The sequence below is a fragment of the Halichondria panicea genome, chromosome 15 (genome assembly GCF_963675165.1).
Source record: "Halichondria panicea chromosome 15, odHalPani1.1, whole genome shotgun sequence".
Classification (NCBI taxonomy): Eukaryota; Metazoa; Porifera; class Demospongiae; order Suberitida; family Halichondriidae; genus Halichondria; species Halichondria panicea.
The window spans coordinates 484,133-510,000 of record NC_087391.1 but is presented as its reverse complement, the minus strand read 5'-3'; the positions used below and the strand labels follow the sequence as shown (position 1 = coordinate 510,000).

Below are 25,868 nucleotides of genomic sequence, written 5' to 3'. Positions count from 1 at the left end.
CTGGTGGAGTAGCGGGCCGGGATATTTTCGTGAGGTGCACATGAAAATGAGATGAAATGCTGTTTAGTGGCTTTGTAATTGCCCCACCCCTTCAATAAAGGGGCGTGACTGCACCCCCCCCCACACACACACACACACACACACTATGACTGCACCCCATGGTAAAGTAAAAAAGCTAAAGGTGTCTCATGAATCAGCCGCCCTTCTTTTAGAAAGACTTAATTTTGAGTGTCGGAATATTTCAAGTCAGCGAGAAAATACAGAATCATAATACATCTTGATAAGTTACATGTGTGTTGTGTTTATAATAGTATTATATACGTCTTAACTTTGTTATTGGATTTTTATGAGAATAATTAGAGAATAATCGGATTTTTTATGAGAATAATAGGCACATTTTTCAAGAATTAAAGAATAGAATAATGGGTGAAAAAAAAGCATAATTTATCAGGGCCTAGTGGTGCGCATGCTGTAGCCTAGGGGTTGGTAGATTATGCTCGAGATATTACCTGCTAAAGTTAACAGCTATATTATGATATTATCCTATGGATACTGAAGATTATCACGAGTCTGTGCCAGTAACTGCACGAGTGCCTGCAAGGCACGAGTGACAGTTACTAGGCACGGACAAGTGATAATCATCAGTATCCATGGGATAATGCATTTATTGCTTGGCAACCAAAATGCAGGTTGAATCTGCGCATGCGCAACATGCGGTTGCTTTATCAACCAGAAGAATGCGTAGCAACAAAATTGATTTCTCCCAGTTGAAGACGAGTTTAAGAGAAAGAAAACAGCTAGAAAGACAAAGAAATAAGACTCTAGAACACCAAGAGAGCTTGCAGAAGGCTACTTAAAGATTTTGTAGAGAACAGACAAGAAAAAAGACAAGAAAAACGTTGACAACCAGCAACCCGTTTTGAAAATGGATAGTTCTGAAGGATAAACAGCATGTGTTTGCTTTCTATCATGCTCCAGTGTATCAGAAGAGGAAACATGCACCGCTATAGCTGAAGAAAAGTGTGACAACCATTTTTGAAGCCAAAACGACTTTATACAAGCCTGAACAGGCTTATATGGTGGTGCAGTACACTTCTACATGTGCAATACTCCGCTCAAAGCACCCACTTCCAACACTGATGCCTGTTTGATGCGTTAAATATGAACACTGACAACCTCCTGACCCTCAGCTTCACTGCAAAAAGAGCACAGAAGTGATACAGAGCATCAGAAAACAAGAAAAGAGACTGATAAACATTGCAATGCATAATTATAAGTGTGTAAACTATGTTTTTCTTGTTCTCTCACTGCTGAAAACGTTTTATTCCAAATAAGGATCACTTCCTAGTGTGCAATAACAAGTGTGCAATAATACTTCCGGGTGTGCAATATGGAAAAATATCTGCACAGTAGGTGATGAGTCGCTTCCTGTGCAATTTGAATGTAAAACGCTGATGTCAGCACTTATTAAAAAGCAATAAAGCCTATTATTCTTTTTCAAATTTTTCCTATTCCTACATTATTCCTCCAAAGCACAACCCATGTCATCGCACAAGTAGCATCCTAATGGCCACATGACTGTATAATACATGACCTGTATATACTTTCAAAACCTGCCTCACTATTGTTATAAAGGTGCCTATTAGAACTAGAGCACTAAAGTGCAAACCCTCGGCTGGTGACATGATAATAAAGAAATCAGAAGAGCTAGTGATAATGCAGTGCATGTAGCATGTATGAGCAACTCATAAAACTATGGAGGCATGCTGAAACTTTGAGTGCTAGTGGTACATGGTTCGCCCAACTAGTACAATGGTATGCATGTCACATTAGACATGTACTGTGGACTAGACTGGGATCACAGCAAAGAAGCCTGGAGTGTTAGACTTAGAGAGGTATGGCTCCTGCCAGGCTGGAGTATAGGATCCAGAGTCAGCCAACAACAAGTCACAATTTTAGCTTTCTACTACAATTGTTCCTGGTACGGATCACTTCAGCTGCAACTACGTAATCAAGGCAGTAGTTAGTTATATAGCTGCTTCAAGCTTCTTAGCTTTTGCTCGACAATGAAGCTTTAACATCAAAATCTGCCACTATTTAAACCAAGATATTGTTGTGTGAAGGCTATCCATGCTGTAAACGCAGTGCTGTGGCATCCAGGTGAGTAGAAAAGCCAATCACAAACAAACTAGAGCACTAAAGTGCAAACCCTCGGCTGGTGACGTGATAATAAAGAAACCAGAAGAGTGATAATGCAGTGCATGTAGCATGTATGACTAGCATGCGCTAGCACAGCAACTCAAGAGCAATAAAACTAAACTAACAACGTACATGCATGAGACATGCACTATGGACTGGGATCACAGCAAAGAAGCCTGGAGTCTTAGACTAAGAGAAGTATGGCTCCTTCCAGGCTGGAGTACGTATAGGATCCAGAGTCAGTCAACAACCAGTCACAATTCTACTTTCTTGACAATTGTTCCTGGTACGGGATCACTTCAGCTGAAAATACATAATCAAGCCTTGACTACGTATTTTCAGCTGAAGTGATCCTGTACCTTGACTCAAGGCCACGTGGCAAGTTTTAGCTTCTTAGCTTTTGCTCGCTTTTACTCGACAAAGAAGCTTTAACATTAAAATCTGCCACTATTTAAACCAAGATATTGTTGTGTGAAGACTACCTATGCTGCAAATGCAGTGCTATGGCATCCAGGTGAGTAGATATACTCGTTACAAACAAACAAACAAACTAGAGCACTAAAGTGCAAACCCTCGGCTGGTGACATGATTATAAAGAAACCAGAAATATAATGCAGTGCATATAGTGATGTTGTTATCATGTATGACTTGCACAGCAACTCAGGAGCAATAAAACTAAACCAGACTGGAGGCATGCTGAGAACAGGTAGTGGTAGACTACTATAGATGATATGCACTGTGGATTAGGATCACAGTAATCACAGTAAAGAAGCCTGGAGTCTCAGAGAAGTATGGCTCCAGGTTCTGCATGGAGTAGGATCCCAGTCAGCAGCAGGAGCTATATACTTTAGTGACCCTGTTCCATTGTTCCTGGTATATACAGCTTTCTACTTTAGTGACCCTGTTCCATCGTTCTTGGTACAGGATCACTTCAGTTATAAGTAACGCATGTGCAAGTTCTGTTCAAGCTACATTTTGCTCGCTTTTATTAGACAAAGGAGCTTTAACACCGAAAGCTGCCACTATCAAAAGTGCTAACTTGTTGTGTGGAGGCTACTCATGCTGTAAACGCAGTGCTAGAGCATCCAGGTAAGCAGACCTAGTCACAAGCTTATTCAAGCTTCTTAGCTTTTGCTCGACAAAGAAGCTTTAACAGCAAAATCTGCCACTATTTAAATCAAGATATTGTTGTGTGAAGGCTATCCATGCTGTAAACGCAGTGATGTGGCATCCAGGTGAGTAGATATACCTGTGACAAACAAACAAACAAACAAACAAACAGACCAACATACTACTATACCCGTGGCCGCCCACGCGCGCCTCGGGTAACAAACAGACAAACAGACAGACTACTATAACCCGTGGCCGCCCACGCGCCTCGGGTTAACAAACAAACAAACAGACAGACTACTATACCCGTGGCCGCCCACGCGCGCCTTGGGTAATAATTATGCAGTGCTGTTATTCCATGAGATATGGCAAGAGCATTCATTACCTTACATTCATCATTCATACATTCATATGCTTGCAAACCATCATGAATACATTATAACACTATGCCGACAAAATGAATAAATTAAAAACAGTCTTAGACGACAAAATGAATAAATTCATTTTGTACGGCATAGTGTTAATGATTTCATGATGGTAGTATCAAGAAAGCAGCTCAGGAATAATCAAAAACAGCCTTATCAAGAAGCAGCTCAGGAAATACCAATACAATCAAATAATGAATAATGTAGTTGGTGTAATGCACTTTGAAACGCTAGCTATTAGTTCAGAATGAGCTGCAAAGCTGCACTGTTACCAGGCCAATTTTTCTTTAATAAAACGGAAGGGAAAACTTCAAGCAGGGAATGAGGAGCCCTCACCTCTGCTTCTTGTTGTCCGCCACTATATATGCGACCAAGTACCATACAACAACTAACGTACACACTTCATCTATTATTATACTAAACAAGTTGCTTACAGAGTTGGTGGTAGACACTCTATGATTGTACTCCGCCACTTGATTGTAAGTGTTTCTGTTCTCCACAGAATTCCATTCTTCCCCTCCCATTAACAGAGTTACCTGTGAAGCGAAACGGACGCCATAAAACTACCTTGTATTGCAAATTTTCAGCTAAAAAACATACTATACATATACGATACAAGTACAAATATACAAGTGTGTGATCATTTATAGCTACCTCTCTCCTGCACATAGGACACCTGCAATCGTGTTGCAAGTGACTTAGCATACACCTAGCACAGAACTTGTGGCCACAGTTGGTGGAGATGGGACAGATGAAGTCCTCCAGACATATGGGACATGATTCGTTAGCAGCCATATAGATCAGGTCCACTAGAAAATTATTACTGGTCAGACTGTATACATAATTTGCACAACATATAGTACATGCAGCCGTACATGCAGCCATAAATGCACACAAGATTTCACGCCCCCTCCCATTTTGTGAGGCATGCGCAGAGAGAGATTTTTCTTTAATGCCCCGCCCATGCTGGGCCGAGTTGTCTCTAAAATAACACTTGGCTAACACTTCTCCTTTTTCTGCTTTTGTCAAGATAAAATTACGGTAAGAATTGGAGGAACAAAGAAAGAAAGAACGAACCGTCCAAGAAAAAGGAGAGCCTGCCTCGCTAAGTCGCGTGACGGTGGCACAGTTATCGTCCTCCACAATTATTCTACGCTTCATTAAGAGCCTATCCTCAAGCCTCAAATTGGCTTGAGTTATTATTGAGCAGTAGTCTAGTCTAGAAACAGTGTATTTGAGAATGACATGACAATGTTGCAAGGTTGTGATCTCATGAGTACTGACAGAGTGACTAAACCATACTAATTTGTGTGCATGAGACAGTTTTCACAGGGGTACGAGCACCAATGTCGAATTTTCCCTTAGTTCAATACATGTAATAGATTGAGGTCTTGAGAGTGGGAGCACATTGAGTTTGATAAGGCGAGTCTTGTAGTCTGTAGTCCTGCTGTAGTTCTACTGTAATTATCCGAGGATAAAATTGGTTGCCCTTGTTTGGATAGTGTGATTGTGCCAGGGCAATCTTCTTCTTCTTTGTTATGACTTGGACTAAAACATTCCTTCTGATGACATGAAGGGATCTGTAGGATTTTTCTATTTTGGCATGTCAAAAGTATTGCTGTGAGTTGTCCAGGATCTGGGATATCATAGGTTCCTTCTTTGCCCAGGTCCTTTTGACAAGGGCTATTATCAGATACAGTAGTACTCTAGCCTTTCATGATTCATCTTGTAGAGCTAACTTCTACATACTGTGTTCTGTAGCTTCACACACTGCTTTGCCTCCAGTTCCTGGTAAATACGCTCCTGTGTCACAGCAAAGATATAGGAAGGGAAGTATGGGGTGCCGTTTGTCTCAAAACTAATAAAGAGGCGATGTTTACCAACGAGGTCGATGTTTACCTACCAGATCAATGTTTGAGGTCGATGTTTACCTACCAGGTCGATGTTTAGAGACAAATTTATGCTTATCAGATCGATGTTAGCAACCAGATCGATGTTTAGCAACCAGATCTTTGCAGACCAGATCGATGTTTAGAGACCAGGTCGATGTTTAGCAACCAGGTCGATGTTTAGCAACCAGGTCGATGTTTAGAGACCAGGTCGATGTTTAGCAAAGCTACCAGATCACACAAAGCGCAGATATTAGGGCGTGGTTTCTTGTGGTCATTATTAACTTTTTGGCTTGTGTCCATCCTCCTCTCTGCTTCTCTCCTATATCTTTGGTCACGTGGGAGGACAGATATTGCGGTTTACTCTAGCCCACGCTCAATTAAATTTGGCTACGTCAGTAGCAGATCCAAGACTTAGCATCAGAGGAGGGAGGACACGATTAACCTTAGCTCTAATTAGCTAATTATCGCGACCTTTTAATTACATTCTTTGAACGATTCATCTTTTCTTTCTTTATAACCTTTACATATTGGACACAAGAGCTAGAGCCTTTTCTCCTACTGGAGGTACCCCTATGGCCAAGTTGTCAGGACCTGAAGGTAATAGGACCCCTATAAGAAGCACCTCAAGTACTCCTATCTCTAAGATCGCTGTGAGAAGCATCCCAGGCTGATCTTGATCTCTGATCTTGTCTCTGTGAGAAGCACTCTTGATCCTGGAGACAGAATCCCTATGAGGAGCACCCCAGGCACTCCTGTCTACAAGATCCCTGTGAGAAGCACCCCAGGCACTCCTGTCTCTGTGATAAAGCTGCAACATGGAATTGTTTAGTTCAGAGTGTCTCCAACATGAAGAACATCAATGACACTAACAGTCTCAGCTTCTAGCACCCCTTTATATTTGTATGGTTTGCTCTGTGCCTGCAAGAATTGCCTGTCACTCATACTACAGTACTGTTCTGTGTGTCCCAATATGTAGAGGTTATAAAGAAAGAAAAGATGAATCGTTTAAAGAATGTAATTAAAAGGTCGTGATAATTAGCTAATTAGAGCTAAGGTTAATCGTGTCCTCCCTCCTCTGACTTAGCATTATAACTGAAAAAGGAAGGCCTAAGACGCCCTAGTTGGGCGTGGCCCACCCTGGACAAGTGCTACATTGGAACTTGACAGGCATTCGCGTCCAGGGTGGGCCACGCCCAACTAACGACGCCCCCACACGTACAGGTAGTCTCGCGGGCCATACTCCACAATTAGCCTCGAGACCAGCCTTTCGTTATCTGAAAGAACGCCTGGTCAAGTTCCTAATTGCCCGCACAAGGTCCGCCCAAGGTGTATTACCCATGAATATCATTATGATGCTATAAAACGCTGACTCAGCTGGACAAGTTGCACATTAGAACTTGACCAGGCGTTCTTTCAGATAACGAACTGCTGGTCTCGAGGCTACTCCACAATCTATAGATTGTAACACAGGTAACTTTGGTTCAGCATTTGTGGAGGTGTTGGTTAGCATCAGTGACGGGTCACCTGACGACTACACCACCCTCCTACCCTCCATGCTCATGTCTCTATAGTGGACTCTCGGAGTGGGCGTGGCAAGACGACGACCACCGACCACCCTCAAATGTTTTTTTGTTTTTTTTGCATTCCATCTCGGGGCGTAAAACAGTAAACAAAAACAAAAACTAAAGCAAACACAAAAGACAAAAAATAAAAATAATTATAACAAGTAAGGTGTTCATTGTTGCAGCATTGATTCCACTGTAGCCAGCTCCGCAGCGATAACTGCCTTGCCGCGAGAAGATCTGGCTCCTCTTATTGCCTGGATCGAGGATCTAAGCAGAGAAAAGGAGAGGCGGCATCTTAGCCAGTTGAGGGTTTTGCAGTACTGATTGTCCCATTTGTGCGAGAGCAGGGAAGCCAATCGTTTATAGAAGGTTGTGGCCTCTCTGCCCATCCCTCCAGTAGTAGACATTACCAAGGGTGTGAATGATGCATGTTCTATTTCTCGTACTCTCTGTTCATAGGATCTTTTCTTCTCTCTTTCATGTTTCTTGTAGCAAGCTGTTAGTGGGCCTTTGTTTGATGGGGCATGGGGATTGAACACTTACATCGAAGTAGGTCTTTTCCAGTCTGCCTCCCCATACCCCGTTTGCTGAGATGTCTAGACGAGCTCCCTCTTGAGTGTTGGCTGTAGCACACCGGAGTGTTTCTTCAGTAATTGGCTGCAGGTCCGGTTCTATGCGAACGTCGTTACATACTTCAGTGAGCAGGTCCGCGGTTAAGTCTCTTATCTCGTTGTGCCTAATAGTCGGAAAACCTCCTTTGGCACACGAGAGAGCGTGTTCAGTAGAAAAGGCTTTGCCGCAGTCACAATTTGCTGGAGTGTTTGTTGGATTCCAGCCATATCTCAATGCTAGGGCATCTTGGAAAGCTCCCTTGTGTAGGGTAAAGCCATGTTCTGACAGTGGGAGTGCCGTCAGCCATGAGGAAGCTCCCTTCTCGCTGGCAAGATCCATTGCTCTTTGCAGAGTGTCTGGGAGAAGTTGATTTAGCTCAGTGGCTTTTGACTTGTTCTCATGGTTATTCAATCTCCTAACATCTTTCTTCTGGGCCAGTTGTGTGTCAAGAGTTTCCAATCTATAAGCATGGTCCTGCAATTGAATTCCATCAATGAGAGGCCCACAAATAGCTAGTGAGGATCGGAATTCCCTTTCTGCCTTTTTCGATGGAATGCTGATGCCCAGTCCCCCTAGGCTGGCAGGTAGTGCATACGTAGGGTTGTTTCGAGGTCATTTGGTGGTGGTCTCCCCGTAAGGGCTGGGATTAGGTTTGCTTGGATACATTCATCAAGTGGTTGTAACAGCTGACCAATGGCAGGCATTACTCTGCTCAGATAGGTCCATTTGCTCATTAATCCATGTGTTAGAGCCGCATTCCTTGTGTCAGTCTCGCACTAGTTTCTTCCGAAATACTCAGTCTCCAAGTTATGTTCCTGACTTCTCTAAGCTTGATTTTAATGCTCTAACTGACTATCTGTTTAGTTTTGACTTTAGTCCTTGCTTAACCTGCCTTGATGTTGAGCTTGTCTGGAGCCAACTCAAGACCATTATCATTAATGCAGTCCACCTCTTTGCTCCTAGTGTCAAACTCAAATCCAAGACCTGCTTTCCCAAATGGTATACCCCTGAGATTAAGCATCTTATCAACCGTACACGATACTTTCGGAGAAAAGTAAAGCTTCGTCCCACTTTTAGTAACATTGCACGCTTGGAAAGTGAAGAACATCACCTATTTAAACTTATGTCTGCTACTAAATTAAACTTTGAGGCAGATCTGGTTCAAAATTTTGAATATTCGAATGATAGCAAGATATACAAGTACATAAACAGCATACTAAAGTGCAACAGTCTACCTGTGTGCATGTATCTAGAATCTAAAGTTGCCTCAAGTGATTTAGAAAAGGCCTCACTGTTCAATCAGTTCTTTAACTCAGTTTATTCCAAATCTGACTTTCAAAACTCTGATTTGCAATTTAAAGCTACCTCTTCATCCACACCATCTCTAACTTTTATAGAAATCACCAAGCAAGAGGTACTTTCTGCACTTTCAAGTCTAAACCCTTCGAAAGCCTCTGGTATGGACTCTATCGGGCCAAAAATTCTCAAAACTTGCTCTCTCGGCCTTCATGAAGTACTTCACCATTTGTTTAGCCTCTCTCTAATAACATGTTCAATTCCTTCAGAGTGGAAAATTCATTGTATAGTTCCTATATTCAAATCTGGCGATAAATGCTCTGTCTCAAATTACCACCCAATATCTTTATTATCCTCAGTTTCAAAAGTGTTGGAGAGATTGGTTTATGATAAACTTTTTAGTTTTCTCAGTAATAAAATCTCAAAAGCACAATTTGGTTTCCTTAAGAGCCACTCCTGTGTACAACAACTTTTATGTTTTCTGTGCAATGTTTCCTCTGCTCTTGATGCAAGAACGCAGGTGGATGTTATATACCTTGATTTCAAGAAAGCGTTTGACAAAGTGTCGCATGGTGGTCTACTGTTCAAACTAAACTCTCTAGGAATTGGTAATAAACTTTTAAAGTGGTTATTAGAATATCTTTCACACAGGAAACAGCTAGTTTCTATCAATGGGGTAAGGTCTTCACTTCTTCCGGTGACCTCGGGTGTCCCTCAAGGGAGCATCTTGGGTCCATTGCTATTTTTGGTTTTTATAAATGATTTACCTAACTCTGCCCTGTGTTCTTTTATACATTTGTTTGCTGACGACACAAAGTGTTCAAAACAAGTCATATGTTGGAACGATGTCTCTAACTTGCAGGAAGACTTGGATCGTCTGTATAGCTGGAGTATGAAATGGTCTCTCTTCTTCAATGATTCAAAGTGTATTAGCATGTCTTTTTCCTCTTCTCAACCATCCATCAACTCTTCCTACCACATCGCTGGTAATAGTGTTAAACAACTAAACTTCCATAGAGATCTAGGAATTATATTGCAAGAGAACTTGAAATGGGATCATCACTACGACTCAATATCAGCGAAGGCTTACCAGAAACTTGGTTTAATTAAGAGAACATTTTCTACCTCAAACTCCATCTCAACCCAAAAAAAAACTGTACCTCTCCCTAGTAAGGTCCCAGCTCTCCTATGGCGACCAATTATGGTGACCAATGCTCATTAAGCATATTGTTTCACTTGAAAAGATTCAACGCAGGGCAACTAAATACATAGTAGGATACAACTCTAACCTGTCATATAAAGAGAGGCTCATTCAATTGAACCTACTTCCACTGATGTAATTTGGAGCTATTGGATGTTGTATTTTTTGTGACATCTTTCAAAAACCTATCAAATCGTTTTGACATCAGTAAGTATGTCTCTATCTCTACAGGGAAAACTAGGAGCTCTGACAAAACCACCATCAAACATAAGTTTGCCAGTTCAAGTAAACACCATCACTTCTATTTTAACAGGATATCCAGATTATGGAACAATTTACCTTCCACAGATTTACCACTTTCAACCTCAACAATTAAGCACAATCTGAAACAATTCTTCTGGTCTCACTTTATATCAAACTTTGACTCGGAAAACCACTGTTCATATCATTTGAAATGTCCTTGTTGCAAATGCATTCTTAAGCGTTAGGTAGTTAATATAATACTTTTGGTAACCTGTTCAATCAGGATTGCCCTCAGCATCACTTATTTTATGTAATCATATCAAATCTATCATGCACTGTACATGTGTATGTCTATTGCTGTAAAATCATATTGCATGATTGATATGATGCGTGTGGTTGGGTTTTGGCAAATGAACTAAGGGTTGTGATATTTTCTGCCCATAAAATGTGGACGAGAGAAATTGTCTCGTACGTACGGCTATGGACAATAAATGGAGCCTCATCAAAATTCAAACTTCGAAAATATAAAATTACAGAGCAATTGGATTGCAGTTTGTAGCTTTTCATAACGACACCCCCTCCACACAGACCCCCCTCAAGCACTCAAGTCACACACTCACATCCACCCCCACACCACTCACACCTGTGACGCACACGATCACAGGAGGAGGATTCCCACATCGATCTACGTGTGTGGTGATGCAATGCACATGGCGGGGGATGTACATGAGGCTCTCCTGGGAGTGATGAAGGAGAGGGGTGGTCTGAGTGCAGAGGAGGCAGAGCAATACATGGAGAAGCTTGAGAAGGCCGCTAGATACCAGAGGGACGTTTGGGACATAACATGGCATAATATGAACGTTATATTAGACAATTAACTCTACTATAATTAATTACAAGAGTTTAGGTTTTATTTCGATTCACCACAGTTGGAGTGTTTATAAAAAATTACTGAATGTGAAAAAATTATACAACAAATTATTGTAATGTTCTTATCTCTGTCCCTCTCCAATACGTACAATATACTCTCTATACAAGTTCACACCATACAGTAGAGCCATCGCCATGGCAAAGAGGTCATCGCCCAATCCAAACACTCCAAACAGGGCCTCAGGGATGAGGTCTATGGGTGAGATGAGATAGAGTATGGCTAACAATAGCACCAGTAGAATGTAGAGTCTGGTGCACACAGGGAGGCCACCCAGTCGAAACATGTCCCTATAGAGCTGCTGGTAGACTGCAGGGACATCTCTAAGCATGGAGAATATACCAGGCTGTGTGTGTGGGGGGGGGAGTGTGTGTGGGGGAGGGTGTGTGTGAGTGTGGGGTGTGTGTGTGTGGGGGGGGGAGGGAGGGTGTGTGTGTGTGTGGGGGAAGGAGGGTGTGTGTGTGTGGGGGGGTGGAGGGTGTGTGTGTGTGTGGTGAAGGGTGTGTGGTGGAGGGAGTGTATGAACTCCTGATAGTAGTCTATAGGGTATCAAGTTAGAAATAGCTCAGCTAGAACTTGTAATAGTTTGTACTCTCATACGTACATGTACACACCACTGAACTACTGAACAATACACTTACAGAGTTGGTGGTAGACACTCGATGATTATACTCCGCCACTTGATTGTAAGTGTTTCTGTTCTCCACAGAATTCCATTCTTCCCCTCCCATCAACAGAGTTACCTGTGAAACAAAACAGACGCCACAAAACTAATATTTAATTAAATACACTGCTTCGGAAAATTCCAGCTAAACATAGTTATACAAGTGTGTGAATATATTAAATTGTCAGGTGTACCTACGTACCTCTCTCCTGCACATAGGACACCTGCAAGCATTGGGCCAGCGATCGTGCTGCCAGTGACTCAGCATACAGTTCGCACAGAACTTGTGGCCACAGTTGGTACACACAGGGCAGGTGAGGTCCCCCAGACATATAGAGCATGATTGAGAGCCCGTGTCCTGTCTCCTCTCGGGTCCAGCAGCCATAGGTCAACCAGGCAAGCAGCTAGCTATGCTATGTGTACAGAGGTAAACAAAATTACTGGTAAACTAAATGGAAAAGAGCATCATAAATAAAAATGAATTTGTATTGAACATTCTGATAATTCACAAGCTAGCTGTTAAGTTTTGATGTCTTAGGTAATTTTCTATGTAATATTCGTTTTCTTTGTCATGTTCTGTAGACACCACGGCGATGGTACTCATTGCATTACTATCCTCATCCTTAACGTCTGCTGAATCGCCTCTCACATTATTGCGAGTGTGATAACATCTAGATCTACATAGGGAAAATCCATAATTTACAATTCAAACATTATACCCACCTGCAGCAGGAAGTGAGTCCCACCCTCTCAAGCCATGGTTTAGCAAATACTTTCCCCATTTGTTCGAGTGTGATTCCCTGCGCAGGGCAACACAATAATGTCTGTTTCATAACTATATTGAAGTGCTCACCTTAGTCTCTGGCAGAAAGAAGATGACGAACAAAGCTGCAGCTAGATTAATTAAACTGAACATATATAGGGAGCCAAATGATTTAATAGACACCAGAAGTGAGGGGAAGGATTGCGTGGATGCGTATATAAGCGACCAGTTAGCTGTTGTGGAGATAGCAACTGCAATTCCTGTCAAAAATGGTAACTTTCATGAGCATACACCGTAGATAGTATCCACAAAAACTGTACATGGTAGAGCGTAAGTAGAGAGTTTAATGCTCACCTCGTCCTTCCAAAGAAAATATCTCACTGGTGACAACCCATGGGATGATACTGCAAAATAATGTTCAATTTTCTTCTAAAAAGAGGCTACAGTATAAACTTACAACCAGGTGGATGAGTAGACAAATAAAAAGAGGCAGACCAGACACACAACAATATAGCCAACGACAACATTATTATCTTCCTCCAAGCTGAAGGCATAGACTAGTGTAGCAGCTGTTCCAGAGAGGAGAAACATAATTAGACTACCTCCCACCAGCATAGGCTTTCTGCCAAGCTGTATAAACAGACAAGTAGCATGCAGGTGCAAATACTATATCTCAGTATAATAATACCTTGTCAATAAAGATGGTCGTGAAGGTACTTCCACAAAGACTCATCAATCCGATCACAAGAGCAGTCACGAACGGAACTATCCCCAGAGAACAAAACAACGGCTCAGAGTAAAAACTATATATACAGGGGAAAAAGTGATGTCATTTATATCTAATAGATTCACTCACTATATTGCTGTTCCACAACCAGCTGCAAACATGTGAAGAACGATCCCCAGCAAGACCCTGAACAAAGTGCACAGTAAGGGACGGACTATAACGCACCATACAATGCATGTTCAATAACTAGCTATATACCGTTTAAGGTTTCTCCATTTCATAATCAATATGAGCTCCTGTAAGATATTAATCTTTGGTCCCGAGTTCAAAGACTGTCTAATGTCCTCTAGCTCAGATTCAATTCCCTCCTGTCCCAGCTTGGAGACAGTTTTTCTCAGCACATCTCGCGCTTCTGACTCTCTCCCTTTCAACATGAGCCACCTGAATAAATAGTCAGTGCATTATAAGGATATCTCTAACAGCAACAATGTGGCACATTAAGTATCAAGAGTAGATAAGAGTGTTGAACTGCTGTAGTAATTGTGGAACCGCATTTGCCTTAACATGCGTCATCACTGTCGTCACTATTCGAGTGCTGTTAAGTAAACTGTGGTGTGTGGTTTGTAGCACTGAACTGCGCAATCACAGCATGTGTGGTTTCTGGGAAGTGTTGCTAACATAGTACTGATTACTATCAAGTGATGACGCAGGAGCAGGCAAATGCTGTTACTATAGCAGTTCAACACTCTTACTCTTATCTACTCTTGAGTGTATATATACACACATTACAGGGCCGTAGCCAGCAATTGTACTGGTCAGGTTAATGATAGAAATACGTGCGCCAGAGGGCTACGCCCACTTCCGGTACCATTTGTTGCTGGATTTTTCAATGCAAACAATAACATTCTTTGCTGGATTGGAGCCTGATAAGGAAAACTTGGAATGATGTTCACAGCAATCAATAGCATGCAATAGATTCTCATAGAAATTGCATGCACATGCTCAGACAAGCAGAAGGAGTTCATGTGGGAAGCCCCGCTCCATTTTATCCATTATGTGTTTTACAGTAGACGACCATTGCCTAACGTATAGCGGGTATAATTATTTCGAGGCTATAAAAATGTTCGTGGTTTTCACGGATTAGGCATGAACCGCAAATTTAATATTGCATGCATGCATGCTGCAAAGGTGCTATTTCACGAAAAAAGAAAAGGCATTTCCGCGAACATTTATACCTATATCTGCTATAGGTATTTGATTAAAAAAAAATCAAAACCTGACTACTGGTAACCGGAATGGTGGCTACGGCCCTGCATTAATTTTAAGGACTGTGCAAATTAAAATCTGATAAACATAGAGTTACCTTGGGGATCTAGGTACTAGGATCATCCCTAAGAAATACACAAGGCCAAGCACACAGGTCAAAATACGTGACACTCTCCAGCCAAATGACTTGTCGTAGAGCAGGAAGTTGGTGACATAGCCGATCAGTATTCCCATTGCTAGGTTTGGGCCGAAGAGAGATGTCAATCTTCCTCGAATATTCTTGGGAGCAATCTCAGCCACATACAAAGGGCCAGCCAGCCAGATCACTCTACATGCAAGTGTGCGCATGACTATACCAGCAAATAATTATACAATTATGCATGCATGACCACAAGATTCATTACGTGCATGTGCATGTCACACAGAACGATCCTATTAGTTAATTTACCCATATCCCAGTCCAGCAACAAGACGTCCTACAATCAACATCCTGAAACACAATAAGCAAATGATACAATAGCTATAGCACTGATATACAGCGCACCATACGGCTCCATGGAAAGCTGCACTCTGTATGGACCCTCCAACAACCACCAGCACTCCTGACATCACAAGAGTCACTTTACGGCCAAAGTAGTCAGCAGGCTCTGTATTGTTAGCACATGACCACACTCATTCGGCTGACAAACAATGACCATGCCATATATACAGGTGACCTTGGTTTAAAAATTACCAATAACATACTTCCAGCTAACAGGGGTCCCACAGCTGCTCCAAGGCTCACTACTGAAATGATGGCTCCCTGCATGTACAATTGTTCCATTCAAGCAGCAACCAGAATAATTATTGGTTCTCTCACCAATATCAGTTGTTTGTTTTCTGCTATGTTGGACGTTTCAGAGCAGGTTGAGTTGGAGCTCTCTTCTCCCAACTCGAAGGTCTCCAGAAATCCTGCAAAGTTCTGTAACCCATTCATAGATCTGCATGTAGATTCAGAGGGGGGAAGAATTCTGGCTAACGTGGTATTTGATGGTGTGACTGGTTACCAAACCAAAGAGCATGATCTTACAGGTAACAGTGTTATAATATGAACATTGTCATGCTTTAAATTTTCATTTCTCATGTAGATCTGTCAGTAGCTTACCCAACTGCATATCCATAAATACAACCTCCCAGAGCAGTGAAAAACGCCACAGAAGATACAAAAGCCCAGTCTCTAACTGCCATACTGTAGCAATTCAGTATAACCAATACTCTTATCTACTTGGTATAAGTTAACATAATTATAATCATATAATTATGGGCAGGAGTAGCCTCTACACAGGCTCTCCTTTTTCTGTTCTTTATCACAATCGTTCAATAAGATAAAATACTGTATTAATTGTTCAATGAGATAAAATACGGTATTAATTGGAGGAATAAAGAAAGAAATAGACTTAGAGTTAAGAAAAAGGAGAGCCTGTATCGGGAAGTCGCGTGAGGGTAGAAGGGTGAAAATGAGCGTGGGCATGCTGAGCTAGAGATGTTGGACTGCCCACGCAAAAATCTATGGCTAATAAAGCAGCAAGCTGGACATGGACTTGGAACTGGAAGTTTGCAAGCACTATAGAGCTAGCTATACCTTAGGCTTAGCTAGATGATCTACTAGTAACTAGTCTAGATTGAATTTGCAATTGTGTGTTCAGATTCTATCAGACTATCATTGTGTCTTTCTACATGCTATAGTCTATAGTATAGATCAAGAATAGCTTAGTCATCATTATCATATAGCAGGTAGCTACTGCCACCAGAGCTGGCCACGCTGGTTCTCTGATCTGACTTGCAGCACAGCTTGGTGGTTGTCTCAGTACAGTCTTATTAAAACTCTGAACGCGTGGGAGAATACCTTACGTCACGATTGTGGGCTACATATCGCCCATGTTCATAAAAATCATTGTGGATCACGCGATTTCCCAAACCAGGCCTTACTTTTTCTTAACTGTACGCCCAATTTCTTTCTTTGCTGCCTCACTATGTCTTTCTTATGATTTATGGATGAACAGTGACAACAGCAAGAAAAAGTAAGGCCTGGGAATGAGGCTAGGGCAGGAGTGCACTCCTGTTATGGGCTATAAACAATATTGACAGGGGCACGCTCACAAGGCCATGAAAGCATAGCTTAAGACGACGATCTTTACCAGTTTTCTAGTTTTGTTAATGATCTTTACCGGTTACATTGTTTAGCGTCAACATGGCATGGCAGCTAGCCCTTGATGATACAGACACAGAGAAGAGAGGTAGCATGTCTGAGAACACTGGTCTACTCCCCAGCTCACCCAAGCACAGCTCACCCAAGCACACTGCCAGTGCCGCCACAGTCTATGCTTCTGATGGAGAGACACCTTCACTAACATACACAGGAAGAGTAAGAATAATTATATAAACATACACTACCGTAATTGATGTAATTACAGCGCCACCATAATTTAGGTCCTAAAAAAGTGCCAACCGTTGTTGGAATTATTTTTTTCTGGCGCTTATAAAAAAGGCTTGTTTGAGACATCAAGACAATCATCCTGCATCTTTGACTTCCTTCACTTCTAAACAGTTGTCTAACCCGCCATAGCTACAGTCATTCACAAGTCACTCAGCTCTCAACGGTGCAGCTAGCAAGCGAAACTGAGCCAGACCACGCCCATTTTCTCTACAAATTCTATATTAGCTGTTGAACATAAGCGTCACCATAATTTAGGCGCGGGCTGAACGCAATTTTTTGTGCTCTAAAGATGCGCCACTCAGAAGTGGAATTAATTTTTTCTGGCGCTGTAATTACATCAATTACTGTAGTTGTGCTACTTTAATATTACTACTAGTTTCAAGAGTGTGTTCAGACCATAATTATTATAGCGTAAGCTAGGCATCAAAGCATATTTGTATGCCCTATGTGATGCAGGTGCCTTCTTTGTTTGAGCTGTGTGTGTGTGGGTGTGCAGTACTATAGCATTGTCCCTAGCACTATGTACTTACGTATGCCATTTTTTGATCTCTCAGTTGCTTTCAAATAATTCGCTTTGAACAAAAGCTTACACATGTACTGTGTATGTATCATATATGTGGCTGCTTGTGGCCTCTGCACTGCTGCTATATGTGATAGCAGGAGCCTTCTTTGTGTGAGCTGTGTGAGCTGTGTGTGTGTGTGAGCTGTGTGGGTGTGTGTGTGTGAGCTTTGTGTCTGTGTGTGCGGTACTAGCTGTGCACTTACATGTATGTATGTCATTTTTTGATATCTCAGTTACTTTTAAATAAACAAAAGCTTACACGTGTACTGTGTATATGTGTGTATTCAATGTGTGTATCATACTTGTACTGTGCCTCTTGTGTCTCCCTCAGTAACATCCTGCAAGTGCAAAACCTGGTTATAGTCATTTGCGTTCTTCTTATGGAACTTTGGTGCCATGGGGTTGGTGTCCATCCACTGGAAGGGCCCCCTCCGACTGCAGCAGGCCTACCTCATCCTCACCAGTGCATTAGTGGTATGTGTCTGGGTTCACTTTCTTTGACTGTGACACTGTAGTGTGGCTGTGTGTAAGTATTATTACCATGTATCCAGGCAACCACGTTCCTCAAGTACCTGCCTGACTGGACCACCTGGATCCTCCTCGTTGCTATATCACTCTATGGTACTATTTATAGCGTTAAATATAGTATCTTTGAGCGGTCGTAACTTTAGTTCTGTTGGTCGAATAACATTTATTTTATGATTTTCTGAAAGCTTAGAAGAAAGGCCATTCAGATGATGTGAAAATCTATTTTTAGCTGTTTGCGAGACAAAATACCATTATAGCTATAGCCCATGGTTTTTTCACGGAAATGGGAAATTATGGCCTGTTAAAAAATTTGAGATTTGTGCATACCATCTGAATGGGCTCCTTCTAAGCTTTCAGAAAATCAGAAAATCGTTGAATTTAGACCATCAGAACTCAAGTTACATGAATTAAATAGCAGCATAATTATACTGTACAAATCATAATAATGTTCTCAGCAAAACAAGGCCTTAAAATTCATGTACATCAGCATCAGCATCAGCAGGACTTGTGCATTCACCCCTCAAACTAGTTCTAAAATTAATGTCTATTTATTCTCTCTCTCACACACATGATCACAGGAGGGTGCCCACATCTACGTGTGTGGTGATGCAGTGCACATGGCGGGGGATGTACACGAGGCTCTTCTGGGAGTGATGAAGGAGAGGGGTGGTCTGAGAACAGAGGAGGCAGAACAATACATGGAGAAGCTGGAGAAGGCCGCTAGGTACCAGAGGGACGTCTGGGTCACATGACATGGCATAATAACTCTTAGATCTATAGGAATTTTAATTTCAGTTATAATTGGAGTGTTCAAAAATTAATGAATGTGAAAAAAACTATACGTCAAAAAATGTACGTTTTTATCTCTGTTCCTCTCCAATACGTACAATATACTCTCTATACAAGTTCACGCCATACAGTAGAGCCATCGCCATGGCAAAGAGGTCATCGCCCAATCCAAGCACTCTAAACAGGGCCTCAGGGATGAGGTCTATGGGTGAGATCAGATAGAGTACTGCCAAGAATAGCACCAGTAGAATATAGAGTCTGGTGCACACAGGGAGGCCACCCAGTCGAAACATGTCCCTATAGAGCTGATGGTAGACTGCAGGAACATATCTGAGCATGGAGAATATACCAGGCTGTGTGGGGGGTGTGGTGTGTGTGTGTGGGGGGGGGGGGGAGTAAAATTATAGAGGGTATCAAATTTGATAATAATTATTGTCAATATTATCTACTGTACTCTCATACGTACATGTACACACCCTGAACTATACTGAACAAGTTGCTTACAGAGTTGGTGGTAGACACTCGATGGTTGTACTCTGCCACTTGATTGTCTGTTGTCCATAGAATTCCATTCCTCCCCTCATCAACAGAGTTACCTGTGAAGCAAAACAGACGCCATAAACCTATTTAAATACACTGTTTCGGAAAATTCCAGCTAAAACATATAGAATATACCAGGCTGTGTGTGTGGGTGTGGGAGTGCAAGTGGTAAATTGTCATAATTATATAGACTAGCTATACCTCTCTCCTGCACATAGGGCACCTGCATGCATTGGGCCAGCAATCGTGCTGCCAGTGACTCAGCATACAGTTGGCACAGAGCTTGTGGCCACAGTTGGTACACACAGGGCAGGTGAGGTCCCCAGACATATAGAGCATGATTGAGGGCCCGTGTCCAGTCTCCTCTCGAGTCCAGCAGCCATGGGTCAACCAGGCAGGCAGCTATCTATAATTATGCTACAATGTATGTGTACATGTACAGAGGTAGCCTCGATCCCAGGCCGAGTTTTCGCTTTTATAACGGTTAGGCGAACAACTGGGCCTGGTACTAGTTGTCTGCGCATGTGTCAGTCGTTCGTGACATTTATATTCGTGTACTATCGTGTACTAGAAGTCAGTTTCCGTTTTATCATTATTGGAATCGATTGGAATGGCTCTTAGCTGAAGCTTCTCTCTTCTCTGAAGCTTATTCTGAAGACTGAACAACAAGGGAAGAGGTATAAAGCTTTGTCAAGCTTGTTAAGGTCAGATATTTTTGTGTGGGCCCTATGGCTATGCTATCAAGTCTTGTTCATGTTTGGCAAGATCTACCGGTAGGTAGACTATAGTTTCATCATTAATATGGTGGATCAAGTGAAGAGTGTGAGCTAGAGAACTTGGTGCTGCCATCATCAGCTCGTCGACAATGACACTATAACACGAGAAATTTAATATGTATAGATCTACACGTATTTAGAATGTCTACTTCTCTGTACAGGAGCAATGGCTAATATCCAGCTATCCCAACAGTGCTCCTCTTGGCTATACTAACGGACGAGACTGGACAGTTTGAGGTAAGGGTTTAACCGTCTTTGGTTTCTTTTAATATTGTCCTATACTCACAGGACTGGAGTATGACCTGCTCATTCGAGCGTTGCTGGGTAGCTCAGAGACATCAAGAGAATCTACGTTTTCTCAAGCAAAATTTAACTGAGTTACGAGTTGGGGCCTAGAATCAGAGAAGTCCAGCAGCCTGCTAAATCTTTTTGAAACGTAATTTGAAGGCATTCAATCATCCTGAAGTTTCCCTGGGTCACTGTAATTGTGCTGCAGCACAACTGGCAACTCCCCAAGCCTTTGTGAAGCAGCTCCCTATGTGCATCTTTTGTGTACTCACTCTGTGCATTTTCTGTGTACAAATTTCTATTATTGATTTATTAAATATTTTTGCCGACCACAAATATACAATGAAAATTTGACGCATGCGCAGACAACTAGTACCAGGCCCAGTTGTTTGCCTAACCGTTATAAAAGCGAAAACTCGGCCTGGGATCGAAGCTAGTACAGAGGTAAACATCATGAACATTACAAAGGTAAGCATTATAAATAAAAAATGAATTTTAAGCCTATGTCATATTCGTTTTCTCTGTAGATACCACGACGATGGTACTCATTGCATTACTATCCTCGTCCTTGACGTCTGCTGAATCACCTATCACATTATTGCGAGTTTGATAACATCTAGATCTACATAGGGAAAATCCATAATTGCATGAAATAATAATTATTATAATTATACCCACCTGTAGCAGGAAGTGAGTCCCACCATCTCAAGCCATGGTTTAGCAAATACTTTCTCCATTTGTTCGAGTGTGATTCCCTGCGCAGGGCAACACAATAATGTCTGTTTCATAACTTAATGAAGTGCTCACCTTAGTCTCTGGCAGAAAGAAGATGACGAACAGAGTTGCAGCTAGATTGATTACACTGAACATGTATAGTGAGCCAAACGTTTGAATAGAGGCCAGAAGTGAGGGGAAGGCTAGACTCATTGAGTACACTAGTGACGAGTTGGCTGCCGTGGAGATAGCAACTGCAATTCCTGTTAAAAAAGGGAAACTTTCATGCATGTTCTGTACAAAATTACTTACTTGTCAGTGCATATACCTATGCATGTACTATATATATATATATGAACCTAAGTAGAGAGCTCACCTCGTCCCTCCAAAGAAAACATCTCACTGGTGACAATCCATGGGATGATACTGTCAAAGAATGTGCAATTTTCTCTTAAAAAAGAGGCTAAAAGTATCAACTTACTACCAGGTGGATGAGTAGACTAACATAAAGAGGCAGATCAGACACACAACAATATAGCTGACGATATCATCATTCTCTTCCTCCAAGTTGAAGGCATAGACTAGTGTAGCAGCTGTTCCAGTGAGGAGAAACATCATTAGACCACCTCCCACCAGCATCGGCTTTCTGCCAAGCTGTATAAACAGACAAGTAACATGCACGTGTCAAATGGTATTTATACCTTGTCAATAAAGATGGTCGTGAAGGTGGTTCCACAGAGAGTCAATCCTCCAATCACAAGAGCAGTCACAAACGGAACTATCCCCAGAGAACAGAACAACGGCTCAGAGTAGAAACTATACAGTGATAAAAGTGATGTCATTTTATATCTAACAGATTCACTCACAATATTGCTGTTCCACAAGCAGCTGCAAACATATGAAGAAAGGCTCCCATTAAGACCCTATATACAGAGGAGACAGTAAACAGTGGCGGATCCAGGAATGTTGAGAGGGAGGTTCCAAAACAGTTAAAAAAAGGTCATCACTTTTCCTAAGCAATGAGCATGCGCATTAGAGAGCCCTGCCCACATATCAAATGCATGAAACAGCCTATAGCTATAGTAACTACAGATCACGATCATTCAAGCTGAGTTGCTAGCTATAGCAAGTTGATCTCCTTGCAGTGTGTGAAAGGGGGTTCCATGGAACCTGTTTGGATCCACCACCGGTAAAGGACGAACTACACAATGCATGTTCAATATTAATTGTACCATTGTATTAGTTGTACCGTTTAAGGTTTCTCCATTTCAGAATCAAGTTGAGCTCTTGTAAGATATTAATCTTTGGTCCCGAGTTCAAAGACTGTCTAATATCCTCTAGCTCAGATTCAATTCCCTCCTGTCCCAGCTTGGAGACAGTTTTTATCAGCACCTCTCGTGCCTCTGACTCTCTCCCTTTCAACATGAGCCACCTTCATGAATAGTCAAGTGCATTATAAGGTTGTCTCTAACAGCAACAACAATGTGGCACATTCAGTATACAGTGTACGTACACACATATAATTCTAGGACTGTGCAAATTAAAAAGAGAGTTACCTTGGGGATTTAGGCACTAGGATCATCCCAAAGAAATAGACAAGGCCAAGCACACAGGTCATAATACGTGACACTCTCCAGCCAAATGATTTGTTGTACAGCAGGAAGTTGGTAACATAGCCAGTCATTATTCCCATTGCTGCGGCTGGGCCAAAGAGAGATGTCAATCTTCCTCGGATATTCTTGGGAGCAATCTCAGCCACATACAAAGGGCCAGCCAGCCAGATCACTCTACAAGTGTATGTACCGTATGGGTAGAAAATTTCGAGGGTGTAAATTTTCGTGCAATTCAATATTCTGTCTTATTTGGAAAATTTCGCGGGTAGTAAATTTCGTGGAGTTAGGGTGTGTCACTATCTCGCATGCGTAAACAAAGCCTTTCGCAGGTTTTAATTTTCGTGTTCTGCAGCCACCACCCACGAAAAACGCGAAATTAAACACACCTCGAAATTTTCTATCCGTACGGTATGTACAAGCCATGTAATTCAATTAGCATGACCACAACATTTACTAGGAGAATGTTGAACATTGTGGGGCGAGCGTAAGAAAACATGCTTGTTTTACGAATTAAAAGAAATATGTTGTATTTAAATTCAAGGTTATTAATTTAGTATACGTAGTAGAAGCATTTTACATTCGCACTGGTAGTTATCAAGGTCGCGTAACTGAGTTCATGACAGTACCATTATAAGAACATGAGAAGGGCTGTGCAGAGATTAGGTTGTCAGCAGTGACTTCGGCTTCATCTATTTCAGCAATTGCTGCTACATTTTGGCCAAATACGTCCAATGTAAGATTTCAGCTTGAATCCACGTGGAAGTCGGTAAGGATCATGAGTCCCAAAAGCAAATCATTGTGCCAGTCCATGACGTATGGATACATACAGACAAAATTGCAACGGTGGAAGTCGGCAAGGATCATGAGTCCCAAAAGCAAATCATTGTGCCAGTCCATGACGTATGGATACATACAGACAAAATTGCAACGGTGGAAGTCGGCAAGGATCATGAGTCCCAAAAGCAAATCATTGTGCCGGTCCATGACGTATGGATACATACAGACAAAATTGCAACGTTGAAGACTAGGTAGGAACTCGCTTTGCTCGCCCCAATTATGCCTTGGTGCACAAGTGAAGCATACGTATAGTGTGTTTGTGTATGGTAGACGGTTGCTACATAGCTGCTCAAGGATCAAGGCTTCTATACGCTTCTAGTCACGCTTTCTTTTCTATTTGTGGAAATAATGCATCGTTTGAGTTATGCCTAGTTTTGCCTTACTTGCAATTCTAAAGAGTGCGATAGCAAAACTTGTAGTTAGCTCTGCACTATAACGCTAGCTATATATTGGTAGCTGTAAGAGTGAGAAAAGAGCTTTGACACATCCACCAAGGCATCAGCACCCGCCTACCCGCAGTACTTTTATTATATACTGTAACATCTGTTCAAAGTCATGAACACAGAACCATCCTATTATATTTACCCATATCCCAGTCCAGCAATGAGACGTCCTGCAATCAACATCCTGAAACACAATAAGAAAACGATACAAAAGTTATAGCTATACTGATATACAAATATACCAAACAGCTCCTTGAACAGCTGCACTCTGTATGGATCCTCCGAGAACAATCAGCACTCCTGACATCACAAGAGTAATTTTACGGCCAAAGTAGTCAGCAGGCTCTGTATTGAGAACAAAATTAATACCACACTTATACTTGGCTGACTGGTAGCATATTCAAGTGACGTTGTTGCATGGTTTAACAATTACTGTTAACATACTTCCAGCTAACAGGTTTCCAACAGCTGTTCCAAGGCTCGCCACTGAAATGAAGGCTCCCTGTACAATTGTTCCATTCAAGCAGTAATTATTGGTTCTCTTACTAGTATCAGTTGTTTGTCTTCTGCTATGTTGGATGTTTCAGAGCAGGTTGAGTTGGAGCTCTCTTCTCCCAACTCAAAGGTCTCCAGAAATCCTGCAAAGTTCTGCAAACCATTCATAGATCTAGGAGAAAAAATATTTTTAGGAAAAGAATTCTGGCTAGGCGTGATATTTGACAGGATCGTGTAACCATAGATATATAGTAGAGGGGATAGTACCCTCTACTATTACGGCATAGACTCTATCGATTCATGCAACCAGATATAACTAGATAAAGTGTTCGTTTAAAAGGCCTAGAGCAGAGCTACTGTAGTCATGGTGGAGATAGAAATCACAGTGTTATTGATGTTAATGCTTAAAGCACTCCTTTCTACATGATTGTGCATGCATGCATGCATTCAGGCTGCTTACCCAATTCCATGTCCATAAATACAACCTCCCAGAGCAGTGAAACACGCCACAAAAGATACAAAAGCCCAGTCTCTAATTGCCATACTGCACAAGCACTGTTACATACCGTATAGCGCGAAATTTTCGAGGGGCTTAATTTTCGCGGATTTCGTGGGTTGGAATTCTACACGAAAATTAAGTCCACGAAAAGTGTTCGTTAATAAGAATTACCTGCTACATGCAAATATTTAAAGGCGTGGCTTCCGGTAAACAGTCATTCCGCGAACATTGTGCAACGAAATGGCTTTTAGAGGCCAATCCACGAAATATAAGTGCCTCGAAAATTTCGCGCTATACGGTATCTTATTTATGTGCATAGTGTATACAATTACAAGGCCGAAACCCCATAATTTAAGTGGGTGATCTTGCTTGTCCAGCTTGTCCAGGTTTCAACTTGCATGAATTGTATAATTATAG

General features: G+C 41.8%; 4 protein-coding genes and 3 long non-coding RNA genes across 7 annotated transcripts; 3 read left to right on the top strand and 4 right to left on the bottom strand.

The window, feature by feature from the left end:
* Positions 1 to 11,445: 11,445 nt before the first annotated feature.
* Positions 11,446 to 12,610, bottom strand: LOC135348630 (E3 ubiquitin-protein ligase RNF170-like). Its single transcript, XM_064546910.1, has 3 exons — positions 12,338 to 12,610; positions 12,113 to 12,214; positions 11,446 to 11,817 (listed from the first exon to the last, which is right to left on the bottom strand). The coding sequence occupies exons 1-3, from the start codon at positions 12,518 to 12,520 to the stop codon at positions 11,536 to 11,538; spliced, it is 567 nt and encodes a 188-aa protein (XP_064402980.1). The 5' UTR covers positions 12,521 to 12,610; the 3' UTR covers positions 11,446 to 11,535.
* A 30-nt stretch (positions 12,611 to 12,640) lies between these two features.
* LOC135349238 (uncharacterized) lies at positions 12,641 to 16,336 on the bottom strand. The gene is made up of 14 exons (XM_064547747.1): positions 16,036 to 16,336; positions 15,751 to 15,871; positions 15,636 to 15,693; positions 15,436 to 15,538; positions 15,340 to 15,381; positions 14,989 to 15,219; positions 13,884 to 14,066; positions 13,755 to 13,811; positions 13,587 to 13,701; positions 13,356 to 13,528; positions 13,253 to 13,302; positions 12,989 to 13,158; positions 12,859 to 12,935; positions 12,641 to 12,812 (listed from the first exon to the last, which is right to left on the bottom strand). Exons 1-14 carry the CDS (start codon positions 16,116 to 16,118, stop codon positions 12,641 to 12,643), a joined length of 1,635 nt encoding a protein of 544 aa, XP_064403817.1. The 5' UTR covers positions 16,119 to 16,336.
* A 617-nt stretch (positions 16,337 to 16,953) lies between these two features.
* Positions 16,954 to 18,551, top strand: LOC135348635 (uncharacterized). The gene is made up of 3 exons (XR_010398796.1): positions 16,954 to 17,295; positions 18,261 to 18,403; positions 18,481 to 18,551. It is a non-coding gene; the product is annotated as an uncharacterized LOC135348635 (long non-coding RNA).
* A 679-nt stretch (positions 18,552 to 19,230) lies between these two features.
* On the bottom strand, positions 19,231 to 20,121 carry LOC135348632 (E3 ubiquitin-protein ligase RNF170-like). Its single transcript, XM_064546912.1, has 3 exons — positions 19,988 to 20,121; positions 19,751 to 19,842; positions 19,231 to 19,599 (listed from the first exon to the last, which is right to left on the bottom strand). Exons 1-3 carry the CDS (start codon positions 20,013 to 20,015, stop codon positions 19,318 to 19,320), a joined length of 402 nt encoding a protein of 133 aa, XP_064402982.1. The 5' UTR covers positions 20,016 to 20,121; the 3' UTR covers positions 19,231 to 19,317.
* On the top strand, positions 20,095 to 21,496 carry LOC135348636 (uncharacterized). The gene is made up of 2 exons (XR_010398797.1): positions 20,095 to 20,230; positions 21,295 to 21,496. It is a non-coding gene; the product is annotated as an uncharacterized LOC135348636 (long non-coding RNA).
* On the bottom strand, positions 20,184 to 25,803 carry LOC135348624 (uncharacterized). Its single transcript, XM_064546903.1, has 16 exons — positions 25,753 to 25,803; positions 25,413 to 25,517; positions 25,004 to 25,124; positions 24,902 to 24,959; positions 24,700 to 24,802; positions 24,600 to 24,641; positions 23,121 to 23,351; positions 22,814 to 22,996; positions 22,431 to 22,487; positions 22,266 to 22,380; positions 22,046 to 22,218; positions 21,941 to 21,990; positions 21,658 to 21,827; positions 21,529 to 21,605; positions 21,295 to 21,472; positions 20,184 to 20,230 (listed from the first exon to the last, which is right to left on the bottom strand). Exons 2-15 carry the CDS (start codon positions 25,493 to 25,495, stop codon positions 21,352 to 21,354), a joined length of 1,584 nt encoding a protein of 527 aa, XP_064402973.1. The 5' UTR covers positions 25,496 to 25,517; positions 25,753 to 25,803; the 3' UTR covers positions 20,184 to 20,230; positions 21,295 to 21,351.
* On the top strand, positions 20,318 to 21,186 carry LOC135348634 (uncharacterized). Its single transcript, XR_010398795.1, has 2 exons — positions 20,318 to 20,799; positions 20,851 to 21,186. It is a non-coding gene; the product is annotated as an uncharacterized LOC135348634 (long non-coding RNA).
* Positions 25,804 to 25,868: the final 65 nt, after the last annotated feature.